Source organism: Uranotaenia lowii, chromosome 3 (assembly GCF_029784155.1).
Source record: "Uranotaenia lowii strain MFRU-FL chromosome 3, ASM2978415v1, whole genome shotgun sequence".
Taxonomy (NCBI): Eukaryota; Metazoa; Arthropoda; class Insecta; order Diptera; family Culicidae; genus Uranotaenia; species Uranotaenia lowii.
This window is the reverse complement of record NC_073693.1, coordinates 58,321,029-58,341,592: the sequence shown is the minus strand read 5'-3', so window position 1 is coordinate 58,341,592 and position 20,564 is coordinate 58,321,029. Positions and strand designations below refer to the sequence as shown.

Below are 20,564 nucleotides of genomic sequence, written 5' to 3'. Positions count from 1 at the left end.
TGTAAACAGAGTAATATATAACAAAATACATTGTTGAAGAAAATAGTGTTAAATGATTTAAAATTAAAGTACATTTGTACACGAGATTTCAGTGTGTAAATTAGAATGGAGATACGATGAATGAGTTCTTGGAGAATGAACAAAAGAGAGGATTGGAAGATGAACCAACGGATGATCATTCTAGATTCCAAATTACGAACGAATGGTATAAAAATATTTTGTGAATTATTGTTAGTGTTGAAAAGTGTTTTAAATATGAAATAATACCAAGATAAATGAAGTGTGTCAAAAAGAAAATACACGGTTACTACAGACAGTTACTGAAGATACTAACAAATCGGAACCTGAACTCAGATAGTTTTCAGTCTGATTATTTAATGTTCTCTATCTCAGTATTTGATGTTAGTATAAAAGTTCTTATGATCACGAATTTCATTTTTCGAGATTCAATTTTTACTAACGTTAATCCATCAGGTCAACTGGTTCTCCTCCTCTAGCTAATATTTACCCAACCCTAATGAAAGTAAAGCTCCCGGCAGCGTGGCAGAGACCCTGCGCACATTCTCCACGGTCGGCCGGCTGACACAACATTGATCTCTACTCTCCGGCAAGATTATAGGTACCTACCCCTTACTATCGTCGTATTGATGATAATCACTGTAGTAGGGCTACAGATCAAGTTCACCCCAGAGGAATGACGACATGAGGAGAAGGAGGAGGAGGAGCAGATTAAGTGGGCGTTATTCGCGAGTAATCGCTTAGTAATTGAAGGCATTCGCGCGGGCTTATCCTCTCTTCTGGGTTCGATCGGCGGTTACGCGGTTAGGTTGACGGACTGGGGCAGCTGCCAGGCGGTCAATTTTCCGGAGGGTTTTGCGTTTGCGCACGGCGCCGGTTTATGTCAATTAAATTATCCAGTTTTGTAGAGCCACACAGCCGCCCGGTTCAAGTTCAAGTTCTACGAAATGGCCTTGCAAACACGTGTTTTTTTTCGCAGATACGCTGTGTGGTCACATCGTTGTCGTCAGTAGAAGTTCTTTTGAACGTGTCGCGTGGAGTTGATGGGGAAATTGCTTCAAAGGGGTAAATCAGCAGCAGCAACAGCTCCACATTAACGGTCAATGTTCTTGCAGGCAGGATATCTTTAAGTTCGAGTTGAAAATTCTTCAGAACTGACGAAAACCGGTTCAACCTGAAGCGACATGCACCTAGACAATATGACGATCGTTGCCCTTGATTGACATCAGCAGGCAGCTGATGTTTAACCGTATTTTGTGGTGATCCTGATGCTTTTCGAACACATTATTTATGCACTTTTGGATAAACATGTTTTTGAACACTCTTTGTTTCATGCAGATCTGTGTAGAAATTGAAATATGTTATGTTATGAGACGTTCAAAAAACCCGACAACAAAAAATATCACACAATTAGTTCCCAGTACCATCCAGCGCCGGATTAAACCTAAAATGTACAAGTTGCGACCTTCTGGGCTCATTAGTTTGCTATTTTATGACAAAAACAATTTATGGGGAATCACAATTTTAAGCATTTGTTTTTTTCTACTACTCTATTACCACTTTATCTAAAATTAATATTGATATTTTACATATCTAAACATCCCACAGAATACAGAAGAGAAAACAAAAAGCTATTATAAAAATAAACCACTGAAGTGGTTTTTGAGCAATTATGTCTTTCTGAAGATTTTCGATCGTATTTTCAAATTGTTTAACCCTCTACTGCATACGAGCCCATATATGTATGTCCTAGAATTTGAATCACATTTTTAATCTTTATTAATCGGGGTATGTAACACAAATACGTTTCTTAGACAAAAATCTAAACAAAAACATGTTTCGGAAAAAAATCTATAGATCAGCTAAGGAATGCTAAATTGCCTTTCTGGTGAATATAAATTTATTGCGGAAATCTCGCATTGATGTAAGTACTCAAAATCTAGTTCAAAATTGATTTTTAAATATTAGAAAATCAATTCCTTTGATTTGACAAGAAGCTACATTTGAAAATTTGCCAAAAATTCTGTGTTTCGTATTTTGACAATCTAAAGATGAGAAAATGTGTCACATTACGTCAACTTTCCAAACCATTTTTCAAAATTTATCTATTGTGACTAAAAAAAATTGGCTCATTGATTAAAAAGTACTGTTTTAACGTCGCTTTTTACATTTTTTGTGATCAAGCTCTTAAAACAAAATAAACAAGCTTCCAACTTCAGCTATCTTGGACACTGGGTGAAATTTTTTTGAGCATTTCGTTTACAGATTTTTTTTCCGAGGCATGTATTTTACGATTTTTTCTTAGTCTTTGAATAACGGAAAATAGATGTGTTATGGCTGAATATTTTCTGAGAAACTGAATTGATCACGTAGTTACATCACAAGGTCTCTAAAACTACAAATTTTATACGAATCGGTTGAGAAACAAAAGAGATATGGCGATTTTAAGCGACGTGTGTCAAATTGACACTCAAAGTATGATTAGGAAGTTTTTTTTTGCCGGATTGAGTGGATTAGGGTTAAATAAATTTCAATTTTAAATTCCATTATTCACTTTTAATTGCAAGTCCCGATATTCACAGAAAGTGTCTCAAAATCTAATTCCTTTTCTTAATAAAAACCAAACACCACTAACCACCTCTTGATAGTAGTTGGCCCGTATCGAACATAAATTGGTATGTGATGATTAATGTTTCTAATAAATTCTACCCGCTATTTTTCACCATTTTTCATTTCTTCTCACTTTCTATCCGTCTATAAAATTTCATAATCTTATGTTGTTCTTACTAAAAAGGACACCACTTTTCACCGAAAAGTCCGATTTATTAAGTAACAAACATAAATAACAGTGATAAATCTCTTCTTTTCTTTGAAATTTAGTCAAATTCTTGGATATTATTAGAATTGGAAAAAAAATTAAAAAGAAAACTTATGTAATTTTTCCCAGCAATCAAAATTACTCAATTACTCGCAGTCATCGAGAAAGTTGACCATTGATTCAAAACCTTAGTATTCAATATCTTTGTTACATTTAAACAAATTTGCACAATTTTATCAAATTAATTTTTATCTACATTCAAATGTGAGCCTTTAACAAGATCCAGAAACGAGAGCTGATATAAGAGATTCAATGCATTTTTGGATTCAGCACTCGCCCGAATCTAAATTTTTACACCTCGGAAGAATATGAAATTTGTTGCCTTGCGCTATCAGAAATTGATCCTTCATATCATGATTTTTAAATAATTTCTCAAAAATTGTTTCAACATTGTCTTTCAAGGAATAACTAAAACACAAATGTTCACACTTTATCCATAAGTTTTTGTTGCAAATTATTTTACTATTCGAAACGAAGGGTTAAATTACACTTAATTAGTTTCAGATGAAATATAGTTCAATATGTAGGATGAAAGCTTTAAATTCAAGAGCAAACCCAGAGCATACATATTTCAAACATCACAGTTGACATGGTTGCTGAATTTCCTTCATCATCACATCACGTTTCAAATCTCATTCGACTACTAGTCAAGCTTCGAGGGACTGATAAAGCTTGACTATCGTCATGGATTTCTGTTCGCGTGACGGATGTTATTTTTCAAACGACGGTCGTCAAAGCAAGTTGACGGCGTCGGTTCAAAGCATTTATGTATGATTCGAATAATTTTGAGTCTTGGATTGCTTGTTGGGCGATTGATTAACCAGTGTTGTGGGGCCGTTCAGATACCACGTGGACAGAAAAATGAGATTTTTGACCCCCCCCCCCCCTCCGTGGACAAGCGTGGACATTCGGCAAACCCCTACCCCCTTCCCCGGATGTCCACGTGGATAGATTTGAAATTGTTTTTTTTTTTCTAAATCTAATTTGACAGTTAGAAAACACCACTTTTTGCCTTTTTGATATTGAAATGGCAGATTTTGAAAAAGAAAAGAATAAGCATTTCCTGAAATAAAATGATTTTAGAAAAAATTAATTTTAAATTATCATATTTATCCCTTGCTTTCAAGTGGCAACTAATTGTTTAAACTTAGACTGAAAAGCTTTGCAGTTTTAGGATTTTGATTGAAACATCTTACTATTTATCCACCTTTAGAAAATATTTTCAACGTAAGTATGTCCACGTGGACATTACCCAAACCCCTATCCCCTCTCCGTGGACAAGCGTGGACATTTAAATACCACCCTCCCCCCCCCCCCTCACCCCCCCTAAGTTGTCCACGTGGTATCTGAACGCTTAGCTTAGCTTATCTTAGCTTTATTGACTACTCGTATCCACCTAAAGTCATTGAACTCGAAATGCTTCATTTACAGGTTTTTTTTTATTAAAATTGATTCTAGAAGAACTTTGTATTTTTTTCATTTGATTTCAAACTATACATTTCGAAATCCATGATCGCTGGCGTGGCTAAACAGAACAAGTTCCAAGTCGCCAATGGTTGCTACTCCGTGATTAATCGAGGCCATCAATTTTGCACAAAGTCCAAAAGAATGGTGCTTGGGATTAGCAGCCATTCTCATTGTACAAAACTGATGCTCTCCCTGTTTTATATGATAAATAACGGCGCCGGCCACGTCCTAGTATTCTATGAGGAAAAGGGAAGGATTGTTAGTAAGATACTCTTTAAGTTCAACTAGCAACCTCCAAAAATTTTTTTTGAAATAGTCAGAACCAAAGACAAGCTAGTATCACCAACTATGGAAACCGTCTATACGTCTGTGAATCCATATTCAAATATCCAAGGAAGGAGTTGTGTTAGTTTGTGAAAGGTAGAGATCAGAATCCTTTTTTGTGAATGGTGCGATCATGATTTTCCTACACCTGCTATGCTTCTAGACATTCGCTAAGGAAACTCCTATACCTATGAGGCATTTGATAAATGTCCAATGAAAATGGATCGAGTTAAACATTGAAGCAAATCAATACCATTCAAATTTCTCCCTTGATAAACTAGCTCTTTTTTCTAACCGTGATCCCTGTTGAAGCAAGAGTTTGCAAAAGGGCTTAAATGGTAGAAGACGGAATTTTATTTAAAATAAAAACGAAATATATTATAATATTTAGACAAAATTTTTTCCAAATAGTTTTTTCACTGATGATTGCCTTTTTGAAAACACTTTGATTCTTTGCTCTCCCTTGCCTCACATTTAAAAAATCTTAGTTTCATTGCTTAAGGAGCACTAAGTAATGTTTTGAATAATCAATACTTTTTAATACATTTTCGATTTTTCCCGCCAATTCGAGTAATATATTCAGTTTTTTGATTTATTTTAAAATTTGAACAGTCAAATTCAAAGTTATTAAAATTTGTTCTGCTTTACCTACAGCTTTGAAAATAATAAATTATCTTTTCTTTTATATGCCTAGTAATTAACTAAAAGATTTTTTAAAAACAAAAATCAAAAATTGCAGAAATAATACATCCATAAATATTTCTTCAATGGATCATGGAACCAATATATTTTACCTCAAGCACTAAACTTTTTAAGTGATAAAAAATAATTAATATAAAATTTTTAAGATCTTTTCACATAATCCACAGCACAGTAGCTGAAATCTCCAGCCGTACGGAAAGAAATCGTAAATTCAAGTTTATCCAAAATATATTTGCATACATTCTAGAGTTTTCTGTGAAAACGCCTGAACCTACGGCTTTAAAATTAGTCTCGTACACAAGTTTTTGTAAAATATACCAATAAAAATTTTCCCATGAAATAATTTAATCTGCTCCCGATAAATAGTTCGAAAAATTCGTTTCAATCATGAACCAGTAGCAATAATAATAATTCTAATGCCAACTGAATCAATAAGTTTAAGGAAAAATAACAAAGAAAATCACTTAGCTTATTATCAAACCGGATCCTTCCCGAAGTTCCACTCTACAAGTCAAACCCAATGCTAGTCCGGAGGGCCCAGCACCAGCCCTAGCTCCATCACTCGAAAAATATTGTTTTCACGTAGAAAACTAATCGATCGAATCTATTCACGTTTTTTTCACTTCACTTGAGGTCATTCCAACATAAAATCAGAATTGAATCACATTTTTCTAATTTATTTTTGAAATATCTTCTCCGGAAGAAGACCGACAGACAAACGCGACCGCACTCGACCAAGGCCTACTCCTTCGTTGTCCACGTGGTATCTGAACGGCTCCTAAACAAATGAAATTCGGATTTTAATAATACTACCAATTGAAGATTTAAAATATTTTATTACATTTTTTTTATATAAATATGTTAGAAAATTTTGTTGAACTAATAAAAAAAGGATCGAAAAGCCGTGAGGTCGATATTGTTCTTCTAATCTCTTGGGAATTCTCTTTTGTCGTGATAGTTGATGTTTTATTCGACAATGTCCCGGTACCGTACTATCCTGGACTGATCTCCAAAAACGGAAACGTTGTTCGATGTTTCCGGATTTTGTTTCAGCCATGACCAATGACGAACTTGTCCTTTTCGGCGTCGTTGATTTTTTCGACGCTTCATTTGACTGAAGGTTGAGGCAAGATTGTTTGCTTGGTTACTCATTTGAAGGCGTCTGTTATGAATGCGACTGCTTTAACTTTTTCACAGTCACAGTTCATTGACTGATGACGGTGACGTTTTTACGCTCTGCCAATGAAAGTAGAGTTAAAAAAGCCCCAGAGTTCTGAATCATATTTAATTATTCAATTTCAGAATTAAAATAATTTTTCACTGATAAGTCAATTTTGATTCCAATCAAATTGGTTGAGTTTCCATTGGTCCCCCCTTTGGTGATTTTCAAAATTATGAAGTCGATTTTTAACAAAAAAAAATTTTTTTCGAGATAACATCAGATATCGAAATTTTATGCATTTTTAAGTCTTTTGGCATAATTTCGATTTTTCCGATTTCCTTTGTCCCCCATTTGGTGATTTTTTGAGGGTAGAAAAAAAACGGAAACTTTGAGCGCTTTGAGACACCCCGAAATCGAGTCCGATTGATCTAAAATTTGGCACAGGTCAGTTTTTCAGGCCAATCTACAAAATATATATGGCCATTTTAAAAAAATCGCTCATGATTTTTTTTCACCCTAATGTACATCATGTTTTGAACTAAAACTGATAGAACTAAAAGATCTAAGAAACTTAATTAATTCTTGAGCATTGGTAGCGGACTTTTTTATTAGACGATTTCTCAATTGTTTTTTTTTTCGTTTGTATGTAATAATCGACATCTCTCCCGAATGCTACGTTTCTGGTGAATAGTTTTACTAATAAATTTGTTTTTTTTTCTGATTTGCAGTTCCGTCGACAAGTAGCAGACATACTTAAACCAGAACACGATGACTATTATTTACTGCGATGGCTAAGAGGTATGTACTTGAAAATGCTTAGTAACTCGAAAACTAATGTTTCGAGTTGAGTCACTACGATACCTTTATTACTTTTTAGTTGAAATATTAGCTCTAAACGTGATTTTTCTTTTCAAATAACTCTAACATGCCAGGAAAGAGAAACCTCAATGAAGTAAACTATTTCTCGGTTGATTATTTGAGTAATGTTCATTTATCGTTCCATGTACAGTTAAAATGCTTATGAGCGAGATAACTTCAATCAAAACAGCTGTTAGATAATTAGTCTGCAGTTCTATGAAAACTACTTCTACAACTGATTGCATAATCGCGTCAATAAATATGTTTCCATCATTTTACCAATTTTCTACCATTAAGATAGTAAGATCATTGCTGATTGAAGGTGACTTTAACAAATGTTCAACGATACGCAGTTTCAAATGGTTTTAAGTTCTCAAGCAAAAACTGCAATCGAATGCTTATCAAAAAAGCAAAAAAAAATTTACGAACCATTCCCATTAAACGAACATAAAAAAAAAGTTGAAGAGCAATCCTCATAACTCAGCCGACGAACGGGCGCGATCGTTCTAGATAGGTAATTTAATGCAATTGCCGCATTAGGGCAGTAGGTAGATAGCTGTCTATTATTTTATGGTCTGCATTAAACGGCTAACGTGCGGCGGCTGGACAAACTGAGTGTTTGGCTATTATTTGACTACCCACCCATTTTTTGTTCAACCATTTAGGTGTTGATTTTAAATAGAGGAAATTAGCATTTTACGGTTGGTTTGATAGATCTTATTTTACAACCAGATTTAGATAGGTGCCCGATGAGTTTTCGCGCCTGAATTGATACACAATTACACATCGCAAAATGTGTAAAAAAAAATATTACGAGACCTGAAAACTTTATTACTAAGTTTATAATCTGAAATCTGAATTTAAAATCATGATTCTAAATATAAATCGTTTTTTTTATCAGTGCGATGATTCTTGTGATTTTCTTCAATTGATATTTTTCGGTGATTTCACCGAAATCGTAAAATGGTCACCGAAAAATAGCAATTAAAGAAAACCACAAATATAAATTGTGCTGGATCTGTATCCCAGCATACTTTGATGCCCAAATTCAAAGCATACTGAGACCAAAACAGGTGTCATAATTTCTATTTGATAGCAAGTTGGGACAAAACATGGATCGAAGTAGTCAACGACAGGAAAATGACGTGTTTTTTCACAGCTCCAATTTGTTTAAGTTAGTTTTAAAAGATAAAATATTACAGAAATTAAGTGTTATTATCGTTATTATGCCGATATAGAGCAAACGATGTGTGTGGATGGATCTTACAGAACAGGTCAACGATCATAAGCCAAGTGAGTACCCTTCGGCCAAACAAACAAACGTCCAGAAATTTCGAGCGAGCTGATCAAGCGGCGAAAGTTGTTCCCTCCTGCCGTTTGAAATCTTGCGGTACAGCATTGGTCATTTCTACACACCATGTAAAAACTGTGTTCCGAGGGTCCTTTCGAGCCTATGTTCTTGGAGAAGTAGTTAGAAGTCCTCAAGCTAAGTGTTCAGTATTTTATCTACTTATACATCTGTAGTTTTATCTATTGAAAAGGATCTCTATTTTGTTTTTATTTTACTTCGATTTGAATTCAATTTATTAATCTTTGCGGTTCCAATCCAAGCATTCATATTGATTTCAAATATTTAAAATCAGAGCTAAAAAGGAGTTTTTATAGTTTTATGTTTCGAAGTCAACATACCAAGGATCGTATTGATGTCTTATCTGTAGACAAATTAAAAATTGACAAAAGCTATTCAAATCAAGTGGCTTGATTCCTGGCAGAAAAATAAATTTGTGGAACTTTACTACGATTTCACACAACATCGAATTTTTTATTTTACGATTATACAATATATTTTTTACTACTCTTGTATGAGAATAAATAATCAATTGAGCTAGAAATTGTATCATAAATTTTAAAAACAAATATGTAATCATAATTTTTAAGATCGAATTTTCTACTAGTATTTTCTACCAGTACTTTGGTGTTGTAAAGTTTTTGATTCATCGTGAATATGTTTAGCATAAATTGATTTGAAAATTTATAAGTTTATCAGGAAAAAAATAATAATAGATTTTGATATATGTAAATAAAGGGTGATACGGTCAAAATTTGGTCAAGGGAAAACACGTGCAAATCGGTGAAATCGTTTATTTAAAAAATCAAATTAAACTTCTTTTCCATGTTAAATTAGTATAAAATTCAGGAAAAGTATTCAGTTAGGCTTCCGCTTTTCCAAATCCGAATTGCCGGGCCTTACGCTTAACCCCTGCCATCAGATTTTGTACAGCCACCTTGTCCACCTTCTTCGTCGCAGAAAGCCAGTTTGCCTTGAACTGCTGCTCGTCCTTAGCAGTTTTTTTGGTCTTCTTTAGGTTTCGCTTGACAATAGCCCAGTATTTCTCAATTGGGCGAAGCTCTGGCGTGTTTCGAGGGTTCTTGTCTTTGGGGATCACCTGCACGTTGTTGGCGGCGTACCACTCCATGGCCTTTTTACCGTAATGGCAAGATGCCAAATCCGGCCAAAACAGTACGGAACAACCGTGTTTCTTCAGGAAAGGCAGCAGACGTTTATTCGAACACTCTTTCACGTAAATTTCTTGGTTGACAGTCCCGGAAGCTATGAAAATGCTGCTTTTTAAGCCACAGGTACAGATGGCTTGCCAAACCAGATATTTCTTCGCGAACTTTGACAGTTTCATGTGCTTGAAAATATCTGCTACCTTTCCCCTTCCTTTTGCCGTATAAAACTCCTGTCCCGGAAGCTGCTTGAAGTCGGCTTTGACGTAGGTTTCGTCGTCCATTACCACGCAGTCAAACTTATTTGCGGCATCTCGGAGAGAGAGGTTAGGGTTTCGCTTGAAACTACCGGTAACTATCTTTGTCGTCTCAGCGGCTTCCGGTTTTCGATTTCTCCCAGATCCAGACATCCCGGCTGTCGACAAACGTTCCCCAAACACTTTAATTACATTTGTAACGGTTGATTTGGCAACTTTTAGCGATTTTACCAGCTTTGCGTGCGAGTAGCTCGGATTTTCGCGATGCGCGAGCAAAATTTTGATACGCTGCTCTTCTTCCTTGGACGGAATTTTGACAACTGAAGAGTGAATTCCAAAATCAAAATAGGACCAACATTCTACACACACACATACCTTCAAAATGAGGGGTGTTCCGGTTTTTAAATGCAAAATTGAAAGAAATACGTCAAGTTGATATTGACCAAATTTTGACCGTATCACCCTTTAGGGACGCATAGCATTCTTCCAATAACCGAACTCTGTAATTTACAAACCGTTATATATGTTCGTGATAATATACACTCGAGTAGCAATAACCAAAACCTTCATTCAATACGGGATTACGAACCCACAACACACGTCAAAATAATTACTTGCAACAAAGGCGATTCATGACATCTTTAGGGCAAAAAAGAATCTCTTTTATAGGACCTAAAATTTTCAACGCCTTACCTACTGAAATAAAGACCATCAACAACCGTTCCATATTTAAAGTCAAAGTAGTACAGTAATTAAAAGAAAAATTGAATCGTTAAAAAAGTCGATCAACTTCAAGTTTTTTAAATCAAATTTTGTTTGTTTTGTAACATCGTAGTTTCCGTTTGTCGTATTTTTCATGATTAACAAGTAAACTTAAGTAAATCTAGTGTAATATTTGATTAGTTTACCATATTAAAAAAAGAAATGGATCTCTTTAAAAGAGATTTTCATCCATTGAGATCCTTATCGTAAACTTGTTTAATTACAGCATACATTTCCTCGCACTAAATAATAAATTGTTTGTGTTAAAATTTTGCTCGCGTTGAAGTTTCTTTGTTTTGCTGCCAGACGTGATGAGAACAGTAGCATCCATGACCAGGGGGCTCATTTGAGCCTCTTGGTGTGGGGGAGTGTGGTGGGCCGCTACAAAAACAGCATATTTTGATGTAGAGATTGATGTGATAGCAAAATCAGGCATCATTGAGGAATCCTTTATTTTCAAAGAAAAGCGAAAAATTATAGAACATTTTTGTTGCTTTTGCAGCACGGTCAAAATAAGGCATAATGAGATGTAGCATTATTTTTTTATGAACTGATATCTAATTGAAACCAAAATGAGGTCTCAATGCCAGAATCATGACAGGGTTTGGTATTGTATTTAGGATTGGTCGATCTTGGATTGATCTTTGCGAGATCGATCTTTTGAACTCAATTTTCCGATTTTTTGGATCGATTCTTTAGCCCTGGAAAAATAGATTGAATCGGTTATTTTCGATTCGATCTTTTGAAGTTTTTTTCATTTTATTCCTGAGATCTTGAGATTTAGATTCATGCAGAATTTTCATTCCTGTTCCTTCCTAAAAACTGCTTTGCATTATTGGTGCTTCCCAGAGGACTGAACCAGCTGTCAAATCGCATACAAACGCACCGTACCAAATTTTTGGTACCAGAACGTCAGTGTGGTTCAAGATAGGTAGAGAAGTAGGTAAAACATTGCGCTTAACCTCAATCGACAGAGCCGTGTAAACGCAGGGTCAAAAATAGTTATGGAATTTCGAACGATATGTATGGGATTTGAAACAAAATTACAATTTATGGAAAATTGCGAGGTCTTATTGTTCAAAGAAGTATACAGTCGCATTCTTTGAAATAACATGTGTTGAAATTAGTAAAATTTATGATCTAATGCTTCCAATGTTCTGATTACGAGACAGTTTTTTTTGGGAAATTTAGCAGTATTTCTGCAAAACATTAGAATTTCGGAAAGCATTTTTGTGAATATAGTTGTAAGGATATGCTAAAAAATGACTTGTTGCAACTTGTAATGAACGCTTCTTTATTTTAGGTCCAACAAAATTTAAAAACAATCAGTTATTAGGAATTTAGCAAAAAGCAATTTTTTTAACTCAATAAAAAATCCACGTAAAAATTATGTTTTTCAACCGCATAAGCGCCTAATGAGTTGTTAATACATTGGTTAACATTTTTATATTTTTTGCAGAATTTTAAAATTAGTAGTTTTTCTAGAAAACCAATAGTTTAAAAAAATTCCATACATTTTTGTGGAATTTCTAAAACTATTTTTTGGTTGGCCTACTAATACATATGCAAGCAACGGAGTAGCATACCTAAAGAATCTAGCTATCCTGAGTGTGGTTCCCGAAATTAAACACTTCACCCCATAAGTCACGAAATAGGGTAACATTTTGGTTGCCAAACGCATCTGTTTTTATCATACGGCAGATTTAGAATCAATTTTAACAAGGCTTATGCTGAAAACTCTGCATTTTGTACCCAACCATAATTTATTAATGTTACCAAAGATCCGTTTCATTGACATTCCCGAGCCGCATATATCATTTTAAGGATTATTAAAAAATTGCCTCTGGTTGATATTTCAGCAAAGAAGACGCCATGTTGCCCCTATACGTGTTTCGCTCGTTTCATTTTTCTTCTTCCTGCGGGTTTCTTGACTGAAAACTTGGTACGGGAATTTTTGTTTTCTTCAGCCCCTTGGTTCTTCCATGCCAATAAAATAGAGACAATTAAGTCGGTAGCGTTTTTATCTCTTTATTTTTGAGGGACGCTAGAACTTTTATCAAATACTCAAGTAATCGAAAGTTCCATAAAACGGTCACTTGAAAGCTTATTCAACCTTGAATTAAGCTTCAATATTCTGTATATTTTATGAATTTCATGACAACAGAAATTCACAGAAAATTATCACAAAATTTTGAGGTCAAATAACAGAACCTAACAGATTTTGATTTGTTTGAATTAAAAATTGTCATCCGAACATGCGGGCAAATTCGGTCAAAACCGAGGAATAACTCTACCAAAATCAAGAAAAATAACTTTAAAAAAATTTTTTTGTTCATCAGAACTCATCAGCAGATTTTAAATCGCATTTTAGGTTTCCGAAAAACCTTTCATATTTATTTTTATTTAAATTGCAAAAAAAAAAATGTAATTTTGGTCGCATAAATAAAACATTTTTACAAAACTTTTTTTTTAATTTGACAAATAAAGTGAATAAATCCGACCTCTTTCATGAAACCGGGCCGGACCGGACTTTTTTTAAATTTTGTATTAAATATATACTCAACCAAAATCACGAAAAGTTAAACATTCTGATGTTGCATTTGGAAACATATTTTCTATTTTCTATTCAACATCAAATGTACGAGCTTTCCTATCGTTTTTCAATATTTACTTCAGCATAAAGGAGCTCTCATACATAACTCTTCAAAAAAAATTCAAAGATCGATCTTGCAGAGACCGATCCTTTTGCTTCGGTTTTTTATGTGGATCGATCCTGGAACCATTCAGCTAAATTGATCTTGGAAATCGATCTTTTCCAGAAGCTCGAATAATCCTAATTGTACTATCCCAGTAACAAAAATAAGTTCTAAATTATCATCAAACAAACTCAAAAATAAGGTCATAGCAACAACATGATAGCATAAAGGCAACGTGAAGATAAAAAGAGCTATTATTATTACTTGTCGTAAGGTGGTAAACAGAATAAATATATAATACCGAAAGTTTCCATAAATGGTGTGCAAAGGAGACCCAAAAGGTACCTCGTTCTGAGGGCTAGTTGATGCCAAATTTTGCTATAATACAAAATTTTTTGACGACTTGTATTGGCATCACTTTGCTCTCACAAAACATTGGGTCTCAACAGAAGCAAAATTTGGCATCACTTAAGGTTATTCACTTTGCTAACCATGTATTAAAATGTTTACTGTAATTTTTCTGTGTACCACCATTTCAAGCTAAATGAGTGCAAATTAAGGTTTCAGAGCGTCATAGCAAAATTGACTATAATTTGGCCGTAAAAATCGACTTGGGTACATTCTTTTAATCTGTAGTGTAGATGGAGATTCTGAATCTGAAATCTTACATCTGGATGTGAAAATATCATAGTGAATTTCTGAATTCCGTACTCACTACTAAAATCCTCAGGCAGTGGTCGGAAAATCGCCCAAGAAAAGCAATCAGGAATGGTTTCTAGCTAGAATGATGCTACCTCCGAGTGCTGTGATACGCACGTGGTAAAAGTACCCATTGAATATATGTCGAAAATCAACACTAACTTGATACAAGAAGATATACCATGCCCCACCGGAGGCTACCGTTGCTATTCGTCACGTGGCTAATCGACGGTGATCGACATACTTGGTGATACATTTTGAACGTCGCTCCCTCAATCATTCCCGAACGTCTATCCTCGCATCATTGTTGATAATGCTCGTTATTGATAGACGATCATTAATGTTTCAAAAGGAAAAATCTGAATAAATACCAGGACCACATGTTCAAAAAAGCTGTAGCACATGCTGGACAGTTCATTGCGGTTACCTAGTCATGATTTTGTCCTTCTAGGCAAAACGAAAAATAAAAAATCATCTGATAGCCTACATAGATCGCTCAGAACTGATACATATCAGTTATGATCCTAAAGGTTGAAAGTCGTTAGGGGAAGGAAATCAGCATCGGGACGTTCGTTGCTGATAGTCTGCGTCCTTTTTTACCTCATCATGTATCGCAAAAGTGTTTCAAATACAGAAGCGTCGTTGTCATGCATGATTGTTTGTATGATTTGGTTGAAGAAGGAAAATTTGACTGCTTTGATTTTTTGGCTCTGAATGTAGTCAAGCATGGCTCAGTGAAAATGATTGATTTTCGGAAGCATGTCCTCAGGTTTGGATTCAGAAGTCCAAATCAGGATTCTTCACTCAGATTTGAAAACAAACCTTCCGTTTCATTCTTAACAATCTTATTTACGTAATCTTTCAAAATAACGAATTTCAAGTGTGCTGAGAGCACATATCACACTTTTTTAAACGGCCTCAATTCGAACTGGAATCATCCCACTCTGAAAGCAACACGCGATCAGGTCGAATTACAAGAGGGTCATAAAAATTCGTGATCGGTACTCCACCTAAGTACGATTGAATGGTGGCGCACATGTCTTGCAACTCAATTAACATGTACACTAAATTTATTTATTTCGCCAGCACGCGCATGGAATCCGGAGGCCGCCGAAAAGATGTTGCGTGAAACGATGAAGTTTCGTGAACGGTGGGACGCCGACGGAATTGCCAAGTGGCCTTCTCCGCAGATAATCAAAGACATCGCACCACACGGAATTGCCGGGTATGACAAGGAAGGTTCCCCAATCGTCATAATTCCATTCGCCGGCTTTGACATCTGGGGTCTGCTGCACACGGTATCAAGGGCGGACATTATCCGGTACACCCTGCAAACGCTGGAGGGCTATATGCAGCTGGCCCTGGAACAGAGCAAAAAGATGAACAACCCGAACTGCCGGCAGTTTGTGGTCATCTTCGATATGGACAACTTTAATCTGAAGCAGTACGTGTGGCGACCGGCGAGTGAAGTGGTCATTTCCCTGATCAAGATGTACGAGGCCAACTACCCGGAGATTCTCAAATGTTGCTATATTATCAATACCCCGAAAGTATTCGCCTTCGCCTACAATATGATCAAAAAGTTCCTCGGCGAGTATACGATCGAGAAGATCAAGATCTACAAATCGGACCGGAACAAGTGGTTGTCCGCAATCTTGGAACGGTGTGATGCGTCCCAGATTCCGAAATACTACGGCGGAACCATGACGGACGAGGATGGCAATCCCAAGTGCGAGAGCAAGATCGGGTACGGAGGGCTGGTTCCGAAGAGCATGTACATCTCCAAGGAGGACAGTTTCAACAATAACCTCACGTTCATCGACACCGAGATACGGAAGGGCAACAAGCTGAAGCTGACGTTTGACTGTGAGGATGCGGGTCGCTTCTTGAAGTGAGTATTTTATCGTTTGGCATTTTCGTTCGTTCGGAAACCTTTGGACGTTGTAAATTGGGAGGTGCGAAAATTTTAAGGTATTCGGTGGCTCGAAGCCTTTTTGTTGAACGCGCCAACTCCAGCCATAAAATTTTAGTATTTATTTCTGCCCATATAGAGCCTTCCGTTAATTTATGTTTGAATGGACTTTCGTTCCCGACAAAAGCTGCTAATGTCAGACGATAAACAATCTGTTTTACTGAGATTGTGCCTCGCTTAGGTTAGTAGCTTTCAGTAATGAGGCTAAATGTGCAGCATGCAAATCGATAGCAAATGCTAAACACGTTAGTAGATTATTTACCGTCGGCAGAAGGTCCATAAATCTTATGAGCTATTGTTCGTCTCGCCTCTTAATTGAGCGCCATTAGAAGAGTTGTTATAAAATATATCAAATTGTCGCTAGCAAATCAGACCTATACCTATAAATTTTACCTATAAATATTTTTCGCCTTTTTCAATTGTAGATGGGAGTTCCGAACGTACGATCATGACATCAAATTCGGAATCAAATGCATCAACAAAAAGACCCAGGAAAGCACAATCGAAGTGCCCCTGAAAAGGGTGGCCTCCCATCAAGTGGATGAATCGGGATTCATCACCTGCCAGCCGGGATGTTCCTGTAAGTACTTAGATTGATCTTAGAAAACTTATGCTCAAGAAATTTAATTTCTAAAATTGCTTTTTTGCTTCTGCAGATTCAGTCCTATTCGATAACTCGTACAGCTATTTCAAGAACAAAAGGATCCGGTATTCAGTGCTCCTAACGACTCCGCTGAGCGAAGTCGAGCAAACGGCCAATTCCATCACCGTCACCGAGGATCCGGTTCCGGCAGCAGAGGATTAGTTCGCTCCGAACCTAGGTCCGCAGCAAACACGAGTCTGGGCATGGTTTTCAGTACAATGACGCACTAGCAGTTCTCTGTGTATAATTTTTCCAAATTCATTCCCATTTCTCTAAACCATGCTCAGACTGGTGGAATCAGGACCAGCCTGGGGCGTTTATGTACATATAAATTTGTCTGACTTGTTAAGACAATTTGTTGAAAAAAAAAATCAACATCACACACAGTGCACCGGCATTGACAAATTCTACTATCGGGTGATAAGATATCAATAAAAATTTAGATTTAATTCACTTGGGAGGATGTAATAACTATCTTGTGCTCACTAGATATATACTTTTTTTACAAGAATGTGCTATAATTTTATATAGATTTAGGAGCTACGGAGAAGCGACCGATAAGGCCTAAGAAGATAGATCCTTTATTTTGACCAAAGATTTTGGTTTTACTTGGACAGGTTCTTTAGGACCTCGAAAAGAGTTAGCATTCATTTCAAAATTCGTGACCTTTTTTTAAGTTGAAACAAACGCGAAATAAAACATCAGAACCCTAACTATTACATTCGATAAGCGAAAGATATGAACAAATATTTTTTGACTATTCTTTTCTTTAAAAAAAATCCGAACCTCCATGGCTATTAGCAGAATTATTTATAGGTCAATAAATAGCGAAATATATGAGTATGTGAGTGAGAATTTTGCTACACACATAATAACTATTTAGAGAGGCAATAAGATAAAAAAGAGTTAAATTACCTTCGATGGTCGATCGGTTTCCGGCATGATTACATCTACAGGATGATGTAGATTTGTTTCCAGAAAGAAATAACACGAGTACAGTATCACTTTATCTGAAGGATGATCAAATTCACTTTTTAACAGGTTCATAGTAAAAAAAAAACAAACCGATCGGGGAAATATCTTGGTTCATTAGCGTCTTCTCTGTAAAGTAGGAAACATTCAATCGATTCGTAAGTTGTGTAAGTTTTAAGCCTTTCTCACTTGGAAACTTAATTCTATGGTACTGATGAGTCCCAGAGTGGTTCATATTCAGGGTACTCTCAAGACTACTACACGCTTGATTTGATTCTGGGAAGTCTGTTGTGCTCGTGATTACTTAACTTCGTGTGCTCAGTTTAATACTCTTACATTACGAATCTTGAGTTCTTCAGTTTTTTTTTCAGACATCGGTGATACAGTTGAGATGTTCAATTTTCGAAAAATTCTAAGGTAATTCTCGTTTTTCGGCCTCTAAGATACACACTCCAGGCAACGAAGTTCATAGGGTTCAGGTTCAGCGATCTCGGAACTCAAAATGAATCCTGGAAAAAGCTCGGTAAACCAGAGTTGGATTTTTTTCGTCTTATGAGCAGGCATGGAGTCCCGCTTTAAACCCCGATCTGTGAAAACAAATGATAACCTACCTTGTTCAAGGATCAAATCAGTGGATTCAAGCCATCACAGGTGATTCATGCCCACACCGCCAACTATGCAGATCTTCGAGATGGACTATTTTCAGCTTGGGTTCGCAGTAGAGTCGCGCGAGCTCGTGGTTCATCCTTTACTTCTACACTCTGTTCTCCTGCACGCCACTAAAGATGGTTCTTAACACTCGCCGCTCGGATACTCCGAGTCTGCGGAGGTTCTCTTTGAGCAATATCCAGGTCTCGTGACCGTGGTTGTTCACCAGTCTAATGACAGAATGATCGGTCATGTACAGGTTACATGGGCGCTAAGTCTAAGGACGAGGGCTAAGTTTTCTCAACTGCAGTTACTTGTGGAGTCCATAGTAGGCACGACTTTCGCTGATCATTCGCCGCCGGATCTCTCGGTTGGTGTCATTGTTTGCGATCACCAGTGAGTTGAGATAAACAAAGTGTTCGACGCTTTTCAGTTTGCGGTAGATCTCCTTTCCTAGTGACTAGGTGTTCACGGTATTTTTGGAGGACTAGTGTGAAGATCTGGTCTGTCGAAACTCTTGAGAATAATCCTTATTTTTATGATAGCCAGACAAGGAATTAATCTTTATTACAATTTTTATCTTATATATTGTTTGACATAAGTTTCTGAGTTGCTGCGATTAGGATAAATGCACCATTGCGTTGCTATGATCAGATTGCTAACATGCTCCCTTCTAACTTCAGAACACGAACACGACGGGAAGGCATCCGGATGGTACGCCACGGTCTGACCCGTTCAGGAACGCTTGAAGTTTTGGGTTCGTCTTTCTGACCATAGACCGAATAGTTCGATCCAATCTAACACAAAAAAAAGATTGAGATTTGAGACTCCCACAGTAACGTCACGTTGAATTTTGCCAATGAACTGGAGGGGTTTGCCAGATGTTGCCTTGGCCTGTTTGAAACTCGGTTACAGCGGTGGAGATCCTAGCTTCTTCCAAACTTGCTTCGAGACCACGGTGATATCAGACGCTGTGTCAAATTGTAGTCTAATTACCACGCCGCTGATGGTGACCTCGATGAATTTTCTTCGAAGCTCGCTGCTGATGTGGTTGATAGCAACATTCCCTTAGACCGGTTTTAGGTTTTAAAGTTGCTTCACCGGAAGACAATCGCAGTATCACTCTTTGTGACCAACTTTACCACAGGACTTGCAGACATGTGTGGTGAAGGTGCAGTCACGGACGTTTTGCATAGCACCGCACAGCATGTCTTGGGTGTTGATCGGTTGCCGATGATTTCGACAGCTGCTTTCTCTGATTGAGAGCACAGATCGAAGCCGCTGACGACAGCTTACGCTCAACCAAAGCCTTTTTTTAAGGGGATTTTAAGCTTCAGTGGCTTATTCATCCCGACAAAGCGGTATCTTGTTTCAGATTCTGGAGCCGTTGATACTCGGTGATAAGTGTTTCCAGTTTGCAATCCGCTTCATCCGTTTCCAGCTTGAACAGCAGGCGTGTACGGATGTCGGCATCCTTAAAAGATTGGAGGTCTCGGATGTTTTTTTTTTTTTTTTGTTTCGATTATAGTCGTTTTACCATCATTATGGCATTCGCGACTTTATCAACGTTACAGTTGGCGGATCGTTATTGAAAAACTTATCCGGTACAACTGTGTTCGATGTTTACTCTTGGGCTCGAACTCGCGGACATCTGCTCAGGAGACAACAGACTTGCCAACTGAGCTATATCACAAGCCCGTCGGTCTCGGATGGAGATAAGCGATTTGAACTGGTTCGGTGTGATCTTGCCAAGCTCAAAATCCTCGCATCGTTTGTTGACCGTCTCAGCGTAGGTAACGTAGTGCTTGTCCGGCTGCTTCACGACTTGGAAACAGTCGTACCTTCTACTGAACAGGGAGATTCTGGTTTCGAAAAGCTGTTTGAATGTTTCAACTGTCTCAGCAAAGTTGAATTCCCTCGGATGTTTGGGTAGAATGAAGTTGAGATACCTATCGTGGACGGTAATGTTGAGACTTCGGAGCAATAACCGAACCT

At 36.9% G+C, this 20,564-nt stretch overlaps 1 protein-coding gene across 2 annotated transcripts in view; it reads left to right on the top strand.

The window, feature by feature from the left end:
- The window catches only part of LOC129758542 (SEC14-like protein 2), a 74,871-nt gene extending 57,175 nt beyond the window's left edge, over positions 1 to 17,696 (top strand). For both annotated transcript variants that reach the window (XM_055756066.1, XM_055756065.1), the window contains 4 exons: positions 7,280 to 7,349; positions 15,421 to 16,225; positions 16,732 to 16,886; positions 16,963 to 17,696. In XM_055756066.1, the coding sequence (XP_055612041.1) occupies positions 7,280 to 7,349; positions 15,421 to 16,225; positions 16,732 to 16,886; positions 16,963 to 17,111 (1,179 nt within the window). In that variant the 3' untranslated portion in view covers positions 17,112 to 17,696. The remainder of the gene's footprint in view (positions 1 to 7,279; positions 7,350 to 15,420; positions 16,226 to 16,731; positions 16,887 to 16,962) is intronic.
- Positions 17,697 to 20,564: the final 2,868 nt, after the last annotated feature.